The 12,278-nt window shown below is 35.3% G+C and overlaps 2 protein-coding genes across 3 annotated transcripts in view; both read right to left on the bottom strand.

Moving 5' to 3' along the window:
- The window catches only part of LOC111515053 (pikachurin), a 314,492-nt gene that overhangs the window by 271,103 nt on the left and 31,111 nt on the right, over positions 1 to 12,278 (bottom strand).
- Positions 9,919 to 11,275, bottom strand: LOC141487269 (uncharacterized). Of its 2 annotated transcripts, XR_012468295.1 has the most exons (4): positions 10,869 to 11,275; positions 10,628 to 10,734; positions 10,329 to 10,547; positions 9,919 to 10,269 (listed from the first exon to the last, which is right to left on the bottom strand). XR_012468295.1 is itself a non-coding variant. In XM_074186158.1 (3 exons), the coding sequence occupies exons 1-3, from the start codon at positions 11,047 to 11,049 to the stop codon at positions 10,482 to 10,484; spliced, it is 354 nt and encodes a 117-aa protein (XP_074042259.1). In that variant the 5' UTR covers positions 11,050 to 11,275; the 3' UTR covers positions 10,309 to 10,481. The 2 variants fall into 2 exon arrangements, 1 of the variants encoding a protein (XP_074042259.1); XM_074186158.1 differs by lacking the exon at positions 9,919 to 10,269 and having other exon boundaries at positions 10,309 to 10,547.

The raw sequence follows: 12,278 nt of genomic DNA, 5'->3' as shown, positions 1-12,278 counted from the left end.
TTTACGCAAATTTATTGATCTTTTCAAATCTTTTTTCAAATTTCTAAATTTTTGAAAATTTTCCGAGATATTAAGAAAAAACTAAAGCCCAATTTTTTTTCACTCAATTGTTCATAACTTTTGTAGTTTTTATCGGCGCGTGTTCGAACCTCTCCTCAAACTTTCTAGGCAAAAATACGAATCGAATGACACCTTGGTCGTAATTTTTTGACTGGGCTGAAATATGTTACAAAAAAAAGTACATGTGAACTAGACTAATAATAATAATTAAAGAATTCAATTCCCACAAACATATACGCGTTTTACTAACACCGTCTAGGAATGAAAATTGTTTCAGTTTCATTGAATGAAATTCATCAAATTAACTTTTGTCCTCCTTTCAAGAGAGCTTAACAAGCTCATCAACCCTCAGAAATGTTACCCTCCAACAAAACCTTTGGTCTTTGAAGCAAAACAAACTGCCTTACTCTATTTGTCCATAATTAAATGATTTACCCGCCTAAATGAGGACCCTTTTCGAAACAAGCTGGGAGAAAAACGTTTACAGTAATGTGGTAGGATGTCTTGATTAATGTTCAATTTGCTCGAGAAAAACTAGTTTCTGAGAAAATGTGTTGTCTACCAAAAATAACGGTTGAATAATGAAAGCTCTTGTTTCTCTTTTTCTCGTCGTTTTCCCATTAGCGTTATTCAGGTTTCTTTATGTAATTATTTGATTCAAATATCGTCAAAGTTCCAAGCGGTTTGGAGTATCGTTTTACAGCAAAAGCTATTCAGCAAGTCAGAAACAAAATAAATTAGTCTTTCATGTCTGATTGAAGAAAAACATTATATTACCTGTGAAATGAAACTACGGTTGAAAATTATTCATTCATTCAAATTGAAATGTGAATCATTTCTCCCTGTCTGGAATTTCATGTAACGGAAAATTGCATGAGACAAGCGTTATATAACAAATCTAAAAAGTTTTCATCAAACTTCTTCATCATCATGGATATTGATATTGAAAATCTATCAACCATTTGTATTGTAATTTTTATTGTACTATCATGTTACGATCATAGAATTTTCATACAGGGTGTCATCAGTTGTGGGATTGAATAGTGGCGTGTAGCAACTTTTGATTGGTAGTGTTCATATAACATCGTTCAATTGAAGATTCTCACAAATTCCCGAGATATCCGATAATCTGACAATCACAAAATATTTTCACGATCCTAATAAATACTCTCCTCATTATCAACAGAAACTTCAGTAGTTACCTGGAATGTATTGATGACCAATGAATATTATTGGAGTTTTTTCCAACACCAAACCGTTATTTCAACATCTCGACACGTGTTTCGATCACCAAGTCATCATCTCCGTCTTCACTTTTGATCTTCCTCTTAAAGATGATCACTTGGTGATCGAAACACGTGTTGAGGTGTTGAAATAAGGAGTTGGTATTAGGAAAAAGCTCCACTAATATTCATTACTACACCAAAGGTTTCAAACAGTGCATCACAGTACTAATACCTATGAAGTTTTTCCACGCCATACATGTTCCAGACGTTCAACTAAAACTTTCATATGTTGTCTATGGAAAATGAGCTGGTATTAACGTGATACTGTGAATGAATTTATGTCTCTCAATAGAAAGCTGACATGGAATGCCTTGAAGAAGTTACATATTCCAGAAACCAGCAATGAAAATTGAGACAAATTATCAGTTTCAAAGATGCTATTGTTCTATGATGGAATCGGATGATACTTGATGAAAATCCATAACTAACGTATTCTAAAAACACTTTATTGTGTGATTTTCACTAGATAGTTTTACAAAAACGCAACACGTGTTTCGTCATATAATGGCTAGTGAAAATCACACAATAAAGTGTTTTTAGAATACGTTTGCTATCGTTCTGTTCAGCCTTCGATGAATATGAAAAAAATGAGCAGCTGTATATTCCATCATGTATATGGGTTTGGAGTTTACGAAACTCCGGAGGAATTTTGAACATTATTTGGAAAATGAACCAAAAGCTGAGTTCATCTTTTCAGAATCTTCAGAACTGAGAACTACTACTGAAAACTTCCATTTCTGAGTTCTGGAACATCCATTATGTATCAGAAAAAAAAGATAAACGAATTCATGGTTTGAAGTCAATAGCTGCACATTTTTTGTAAACGTATATTTTTTTATTGCTAAGTTCAAGTTCCTATCAAACTCTATTTTTCCAGAGTACCGCCATGAAAATAACGTTTTGATGTTTAGAGATTTCAATACCCCTTTTTTAAACACAAATTCAAGCGACAATGATGAAAAGAAAATAAAAACCTTCATGGAAATCGCGGGTCTACAATATGAGAAATACTAATCTTGTTTTTATATAAATCAATTGTGATAACGTTTTAATTTTTCTCAGAACATTTATTCATTCATCAATTTCTATTCGTTTCGTTCATAGAAGTCCCCCTCAGATATAAAACAATTGTGCCAGAGTTTTTTCCAATCCTTGAAGCAGTTTTAATACGCACTTTTTGGTTTGTCCTAGAGCTCTCTCAGCAATTCTGTTTTTATCTCATCAATCGTCGCAAAACGCCGTTCTTTCATAGGTGTCTCCAATCTTGGAAACAGGAAAAAGTCGCAAGAGGCCAAATTTAGGGAATATGGTGGTTGAGGCAAGGTCACCGTGTTGTTTTTGGGCAAAACGTTTCGAACAAGCAATGAAAAGTGACCAGGTGAGATATGGTGATGCAGAATCAACGAATTGTTCTCCCACAATACCGGACTTTTCTTTTGTATTGCTTCTCGCAAACGGCGCATCACTTCAAGATAATATTCCTTATTGACCGTACTACCATGTGGCAAGAACTCCTGATGCAATACGGTACGGTAATCGAAGAAAACAGTGAGCGTCATCAATGAAATATTGTCAAGTGTGGAGGATGGAGTTATTTACCAGAAACTCAAATACGCGAAGCCAAAATCACAGCTGTGAATTCAGTCAGAAGACCTTGTGACATTCTTTTATTCAACCGTTTCTGAAATCGGATATCACCCAGATAGCTCAAGCTGCCTTCATGATTATATGAGTTGTCTTCTTGCAAAAGACAGACTTAGCTGCAGACCAATGAGATATGTAACATATGGCCTCAGTTTGACCACCTTTAAAGTTTTTGCCTGTTATCGTGTGATACTGAATGTTGTCAGTTCTCAAGCTACTGAATAATTTTCAGAGCATTGTAGAACATTGTAGAACAGCATTTTAGAATAGGTCATAATACTTGACCCTAACTTGAGACCACTAAGAAAAGTGAAGCACTCATTGTTGGATATCTCGAAGTCCACAAATAGAGAGACATGCAGGTCCTTGATGACTATAAAAAAAGTTCTCGAAATAAACATCAGAAAAATGACGCAGGGTTGTCAACAGTTGGGTGCTCAATTGCTCTAGGATTTTTTTCGAGCCTCTAGATCAGTTGTTCTTCCAGACATAACAAGGAAATTGGTGGTGAAAACAGCTACGGGACAAACGACAGCTAAAACTGAAAAATTACAAGCTCCGGATACGTTAAAATAGCGGAACTATGAGGAAACTTGGAAACATATGAGAGTAAAGATAAACATTCATTGATAAAGACGTCCCCAAATTAATTAAAGTTACTACCAGCGAATCAACACAAGCAATAGACAACCATTCAGAAAGGCCGCTAAAGAACTTCTATGCATCAATCAGAGAAAAGTAAAAGACATTATTGACGTCAAGCTGGATTAACTTGTCTTCCATGGCCTTGAATAAGAATGTGTGTTGCGTGAACTTTGTAGCTGAATGATTAGAAAACTAATCATTCATTGTCTAGGTTTAATGACATACTTGCCAAATCAATATCTTCCTCGGCAACTACCTCAAAAATAGAATAAACTATTTCTTCATTTCGAAATTTCCTTTTATCACATTTGACGAATTGCTGGAACTAGTTCCACATGGAATACCCACCTCATTTGCCTGGATGCTGCGATAAAAAAAGATATCGCAAATCACAATTAGGAAAAGCCTTGCATGAGTAAAATCCAAAACAGTTCTTTATTCCAGAAGGCAATACATTTTCATATAATTTTGAAACATGGAATTTTGATCTACCCAGCAGCAAAAATCGAGTTTGTGAGCAACTTCATCAGATTGTGTGTTTATGGAAAACATCTGACGAATCACCACACTTTTCCATCGCTCATTTTTCAACACTTCGATTGGAGCCTTGAATATCAGTGACTTTTAAAATAGACCAACAACAGCACCTATTCCGGCTAATTTATGCGTTTTCATTCTCAACTAGGATGTGTCACCTTTATGGAACTTAATTAATTCTGTCTCAGGAGCAAACTGATAGAAAAACTACACTTTCGATAAAAATTTGAATGAAGCCAAACGAATTACCTGCTTGCTTCAGCAAGAGAAAGCTTCTGGTTAGCGGCACACTTTCACATTCATATTGTTTCCCTTTTCCAACTCATAACCGTTTTTGTCAATGGATCATAACTCCCAGAAGACAATGGGAGTGGTGGCAAAATGCTTTGGAAAACTTCCAACGTGCAGGAAAACAGCAGTGAATAAAACGTACTGGGCAATGCAGATGCAATAATATGATGAGAAGACTCATGTAGTAGCCCCTGAATATTATAGCAAGATGGATCGAGGAAAAAAGTATGATTATAAGCCCAACGAAATTGACTAAAGTAGCATTCACTGAGACAGAGGACCTATAGGACCTCTGAAACTTTCAAGTGGAAAGATATAATTCTCGAGAGAGGTCAACAATATCGGAGTTGAACTAGATCCCAGGCTGACTTGAAACCAACATTTAGAAAGAGTGAAAAGAAAGACGTAGGTAGCACTAATGCTAGTCAGACGTACCTATGTAAAGACATAGGGCTGAAACCATACATGATGTATTGGCTCTACACCACGGTGGTTAAACCAATGATAACATATGAATCTATAATCTGGTGACCGAAGATGAAGCAAACGACCGCTATCAACAAACTAAATAACTCACCGAGTTACGTAAGATCGGACGGAACGGAATCTTTGGAATATATCGGAAAACGAACCACATAACAGCGAAATACATGTTCGACATAATGTTCACGGTGGAAGTTTAAAACCGCAAAGAGGGTAGAATGTAAATTCATCCAAAATACATGCTCGACAGAACGGGAGCTGAAATATGTATACTGTGCGGAAAGAAATCTTCATTGCAGTAACCCGTTCGATCAGTATACATCAGTCTTTCAGGCTGAAGTGAATGTTGTCTCGCAATAAGCAACAAACGTTAATTCGAAGCCTCCATAGAATGAATGGATCAATATTTTCACGGTGAAAAAAGAAGGTATATCGTGATTAGTCTGAGAATGTCGTGAGGAACTGAGAAAGCCGGCGAAAAGAACTGGATTGACTATAGTGAGTACCAGGACACTCGGGTATCATTGGCAACTCTCTATATAGGCCCTGACCGAACTGTGGGAGTACCAACATTTTTGGTACAGAATATGGAAAATGGATCTACAATAAACATAAAGAGTTTTGGAAAACACTTTTGGAAACATACTCAAAAAACCTCCATTCAGTAAGAGATCTGTACCTACCAGTACAGGAAACCAAATTGTGAAAATGGAGGAAAAGATGGAGGAAAATCTAGCATTCCATTACTGGAATGCTAGATGACGTTAAAGTAGCTAGATTTTGAGATTTTTTTGACAAAAGGTTTTTTTATCTTACATAAAAACTAATTATTTTTTCAATAAAAAGTATCCTGTTACTTCTAATACCTCCAAGAACATGTGTACAAAATTTCATGATGATCAGTTGAGTAGTTTTCGCGTGAAACCGTAACAAACAAACTTACTTTCGCATTTATAATATTAGTAGGGATTTAGTTGTCTAGAAGAATACGAAGTGAAATATCATTTGTTTGTTTGTTATCCCTGTAATATAACCGGATAATGGTTTTTCTATTATTGAATATATATCTATATATAAAAACAGAAGTTAATATCGGACATAGCACTCAAGAAAGTGGCAAACTATAGACACGTATTTCGGGATTTTGATGATGGGCTAAAAGCCCGAAACACGTGTCTATGTTTCGCCATTTTCTTGAGTGCAATGTCGGATATTAACTTTTGTTTCAATATCAGGAAACTCAATAACTTTCATATTTGTATAATTTCCTGGACCCGGATATCACGCAGGTAGCTATAGCTGCCACCGTGGTGATTTTGATAGTTTTCTTGTAAACACAAGATCTATCAACTGAAATCACAAATGTGCGGTTGGCCCTTGCTGGTGGCTCCGTGCATTTGTATTTCTTTCTTTTGGTAACCAAGTGTTGCCCATCCTTATACTTGGATGCACCATACTGATGATGGTTTGAAAGCACGAAACGAGTATTTCGGGATTTTGAACCATCAAAAAGTACTCATCTATATATATACATATATATAGATAAGTACTTTTTGATCATTCCCATATTGATTTCAATTTAAGAGCCGCCGGTAGACAGCTGCTTCAAACTATTGGGCATCGTCAGTACCGGGCAGGCGGTCCTCGATTGAAGACAAAATGAGAAAAAACCAAGAAAGTACTTGATAAAAATAGCTGCGTAAACGCAAGCGAAACATAAGTAGTTGTGTTTTTATTCAACTCAGTCAATCAATTTCCAGCGCCGTAATTTAAAAGGGAATAATTCACACAATTAAATCAAATATCACCGAAACATCCCGAAATATGGAATTTAATTTAATTTATCAGTATAAAGTGAACGTCGACGATCCAAATACTACAACAAAAATACAGGTCCGTATTTAAAATTCAAAGAATGGGATGGCCCAAGTCAGATGAAACCCTGTATAAAAGATTCATGGACATATTCTGATAGCTCACATCAAGTGCCAATAGCAAAATATGGACAGATTTTCAATATGTCTGCGTATAAAGATGAGATAGGCAAAAAAATAATTTGGGGTTTTTTGTTTTTTTCCGGTATATCTCCAGAACTAAAAGAGCTATATTTGATTTTTTCACATCATTGAATAGGTCTCTGAAATACGCAACTTCGCCATAATTCAACCGACACTCCATCTCTTATCGTTTACGAGATCCCCATGTACAGAAACGAATTTGAATAGCACGAAAAGCACGAAGGCCGGTCTTTTTGAAACCTAACTACACCGTGTACCTTTTTGAGATTGTTTTCCCTTCTAAGTTCTACTTCGGAACGAGGAAGGAGGCCTTTCAACTATCCTGAAATGGTGTGGGACTTGCTCGAGTAATGAGCCATTAAAAACAACAAGGAGCTTCAGATTAGGCTTATGTTAAAAAAACAAATGAAAAGAATGAACAGATATGTTTATAGACCCCAACAAATAACCGAGAGTAAAACGAAAACCATAAACAAAAATGTTCGAAAGGTAATCACGTCTATAACAGCTGATTCTCAAACAAGAATAATCTCATTATCAACTCGAGAAATGTTATATATTCTCTCATAAGGTAGAATTCCATCTCACACGAAAACCTAAAGTACACTATTCCAGTTTGGCGAAAATTCTGGAGTGATTATTTGAACTTGCCTGGCCGTCGTTCTATTTTCTAGCTTCAAACCCGTGTGTACTAATGCTATGATATTTACACATATGAAAGGTATGTGGTGTAATCAATTACCTTTCTTATATTGTCCCCAAGATACAACAACAATAAGGCAACTATTACAATATCAAAATGACATGGGGGTTAGTAAAAAGTCCAAATTGTCTCACGATAATATACTGGGTTCTAGTATCCCTCTCTGGTATTTCTACAGATAATTTTTTAATTTTTCTACAGATTCCTGCAGGGATTTCAGATCAATTTATATCATATTAGATAATGGAAGTCCAAACTAATGAAATGCACCACGAAACATTATCAACCACCTCCAAACAAACGTGGAATACAAATCCGTTCTAGGTGCCACCAAAAGAAACACAACAATCAACTCACTGACCGCAATTTACCGTAAATCCAGTATAATCAATTTTCTCTGAGAACGCTAGACTAACTACCACCGAATCGCCCGATGATCAGATCGGGACGACCCCCTCATTCCAATTTTCTTCTTCGTTCAATCCGCGGAACTGTCTCGATCGCGACTCCCAATCGCCACTCTCCCATCAACTTTCTAATTAGTGTTCCCAGGTCCGCAGAACTGTCCCTATCACTCCTCCCTTGTACCGTCACCTGATTGGTCTAAGCTCTTCAATATTCCCGAATTTTTCCGTAACCCTTCCTACTCGAGACCTATATCTTCCTTTCATCGAAGTCATTGGACAGTTTTTAATTTGAAATAATTTTTGGACTTCGGGTCAGCGAAACTAATTTACAGAAACTCGTAGCTTGCATTTTCACGTTCCCAGTATACGTTTGTTTAGTCTAGCCTGAACGTACATATCCTTCATGATGCCGCCAAAGTTCAACAATCATAAATTAAATTAATCTGTTGAAAAAGTATCGATACTGAAAAACCGGGTGAATGAAAGAATATATTACGTTACTATCGCAATGGCAGCTATTTCATCACTGACATAGGTCAAAACTGTTCTATGTTCTTATCGTATCTGATGTGTTCAAGTTTCCATTCTCAATACTTGATACTTTTATCTCCTCTTTCATATTCAACACACGATCGTCTACCTTTCTCGTTCCCCTGAATCGTTCATTTCAGGACGTTCGACAACCCCATAACTCTCCCTATTACTTCCTGCAACTAGCTGACGCAATAACAGCGAAAGGGATGTCACAACCGGAGAACGTCGTCGCTATTAGCTGTTGCCGACGCTCTAATCCTTGCTAATCTTTATGCATATATAGCGGAAGGCTTTGCAAGACGAAGCAATTCTCTGACGAATTCCAGCCTTATGCCGGAGTTCCTTGACGCCGATTTCCCCTGCTGGTGCTCTCCTTTAAGTTGGCGTCGAGAAGCCTTGAGGGTCTCGTTCTCAAGGCACGTATTGGGGAGCGTTATGAGTAGTGGACAAGGATCAATGATCAGTGCTCTAGATAATTTCCAATGGCGTAACATTCGCGAATAATGATCAATTGTGATTTAGGATATTACATGACATTCTGTAACTGAAATACTACACTGTAAAAAATATTTCACACCATCTAACACCAGCTGACACCGACTGGTGTCCATATAGGTCCTCATTTTTTCAGTGACAAATAACACCGACATATTTTACACTACTAAAAGGATCATAGGGAACACCAAATATGGTGTTATTCACAACACATATTTTATTTCAAATTAATGTTCCTTTTATTGATTTTTGAGTTCACTCAGTGTGTTTTCAAATTTTTATGGTGAATATTATAAAAAATTTCGGTGTAAAATTCAATAACTTTTGGTGTGTATAAACTACAAAAAGGTTTCCTTCAACATTTTTGTAGTGCAATAAAACACAATTCTGGTGAAATGTTACAAAATAATAGTGTGAATCTACACATTTTATGGTAATATTTTTAATATTCAAGTGTTTTTTTTAATTCAGCTTCAAGAATGTTATTCCTGACAGTGGTTTATAGCACTTTTTCGGTGTAAAAAAGCACTATTTTGGAGTGAATCAGGTCTCTCTCTTTAAATATTTTGGGTGTAAATTTACACTAGATGGTATTATATCATATTCTCCTGGTGCAAAATTTATCTTTTTTATTTTGAATGCATACTAGCACCAGTGTTTATGTAAAAACATTTCGTGCAATTCTCAACTTAATTTAATATATTTGTAAAATACATTAAAATGATAAATAATAAAAAAACCCCGGTTGTTGGTATGAATTCGAAAGAGTTACTCAAAAAATTAAATTCGCCTGAAAAAAAGAAAGAAAAACATACATAAATCATGTATAAATTCCATTTATTATCGAAAATGTATCCGTGGAAAACATATTTTCCTCAAATAAAAATAACGTTTATTAGAAATAATAGAAAACCTAACTGACATGATTTTTGTTGACAATTGGTCTGATACCAAAATATCAATAATTCAAACTTAAGAATATTATTAAATAAAAACAGATTTTTGAGTTCTTCAGTAAGATTCATTTCCTCTGTTGTTATCGAAACATTCTGGTCATGAAGGTGGTTGGCAGGAGGATTGTTTCTGTCTATTTTACTCATTCTATTTAAAGTTGTCAGTCGATTTTTAGGATACCCTCCATTTGTGCTAGGGTTGAAAAAAATTTCCTAAAATATTACATTTTCATTTTACATCTAAACACAAAAGTCATCAATTATGAACTCACGTAATCCCCTGTAGAACTTTCCGAATTTGTGTACACTGGGAAAATTTCAACTAATTTTTTTGCGCACTCCATTTTTGCGCTCTTGGGTACTGCACTCCCATATTTTTCATAATGCACAGTTGCAGCTATGTTTCTGCTTCTGTCAGTCAACAGTTAATTCTTCTGGCACTCGTCTATTATGTACTGCCCGCCGCCACGAATAATTTGTGTTTGTAGATCCTACAAAATAATAATTATAACAATGATGTGAACACTGAGTTATGGCAAGGAAAGCCTTATTATACATAGTAAGTACTTACATCTACATCTGAAATATTTTCCATTCTGTAGCTAATTGATAACGTAGATGTAGAGCTATTAGTTTTATCAAATATATCAGTATCACATATTGCCTTAAAAGTGGAATCTACAAAACCAAATCCGTATTTGTAATTGATTTTTTGATTCGAAAAGTCACAGTAAATTTTGGAAAACCTCGAATTTAAACGAAATAAATTATATTTTGTGAGAAAATATATTGGAAAAAAATGTATTATTCACCTGACAATATGTCCAAAGGAGCTAAGGTCTCGGAAATCGGATCAGAATTTGAAAATATCCTCAAATAAGGTTCTTCTTTAGATTTGCAGAAAAATTCCAAAAAATCGTCTTCAATTTCAGTGAAGTCTTTATCTTTGAATACCCATCTTTTTTTTACTGAAACAAAGACACAAACTGTCATAATATAAAAAACAGATAGTTGGTGTACTCTAGTAAGCGATGTATTTTCTGAATCGGAATTTTGCTGTCCTACACCAGAGGGTGTTAAACCACGCCTAGGAGTGTTGGTTGACACTGAATCGGATTCTATGCAGGTACAAACTGGTGGTTAATCATCAATTCCAAACTTTTATTTCAGGTAAAATATTAACGGAAAAACGTGAAATTAGACACGTTCTTTGAAATCACCTATAAAATCTAGAAGTTGACTGAGTACAGCTTTGAAATCAATATTATACTTATGGAAGTTTAACCAACCATAATTCGCTGAGAGAGTAGACTTGAGCATGTGAAATAACATTTAAGAAACACTTACTTTCAGCCTCGATTACTTCTGGAGCCAAATCGATAGCTTATCCACTTTTCAATGCACTTCATTGTTCAAATTTCCACCAGAGGAACAATTGCCACAGAAACTGAATACTGCACTAGTGCGATGTATAACAGGACTACTGAATGTGATGTAGGATACCTTTTATAGGAATTGCTAGTGTTTTCTATATAGATACACCAGTAAAATTCCTTCCAAAAGTTTTAAGTTTCAAGATGTCTGATATCCAACTTCACTATACACAATAACGCCAACCAAGCACAGACAATAATTGGTTCCCAATAGCAAATTTTTTACAAACAGACGTCCTACTGAGTGTAGAATTTGGAGTAACTCTTTCAAATCCACGGTTGTCTGACTGATTTGATACAATACTAACAGTGGCGCTATTACAGCGTTGCCAGTAAAATAGTAAAATAATAAGACCTCAGTCAAATAAAAGTTCAAATACATTTTTTGGTATATAAAGTAAGTGTTTATTTTGTATTCCAGCCTCAGAAACATGAATTGAATGATTATTTCTTCCTTCAAATAGTAATTCCACAGGAATCCAGAAGGTTTCAAATCTAGGAAACATTTTTTGTCTCAAAGGAAATATGTGAACTGTTCAATAGACACCACTTTGTAATTTAATAACCTGAGCCAAGTCTTTTTCCTAGTGTCCATGATGATGATGATGTCCATGATGATACCTGTGATGGATCGAAACAGCTCTGTCTGATATTGGATCATGGATGGACTGCTTCGTTGCTTATTAATTTCATAACTCTATGGTTGGCTAGAAGAGCAAAATGTTGTTCTATGAACAAGATTTTTGAACTATACCATTGTATTGATTGGTATATATATATATATATATA

The sequence above is a fragment of the Leptinotarsa decemlineata genome, unplaced genomic scaffold, assembly GCF_025532065.1.
Source record: "Leptinotarsa decemlineata unplaced genomic scaffold, Ldec_3_MD MMD2_tig00078422_RagTag_RagTag, whole genome shotgun sequence".
In the NCBI taxonomy this organism is placed as follows: Eukaryota; Metazoa; Arthropoda; class Insecta; order Coleoptera; family Chrysomelidae; genus Leptinotarsa; species Leptinotarsa decemlineata.
This window is presented reverse-complemented; position numbering and strand designations above follow the sequence as displayed.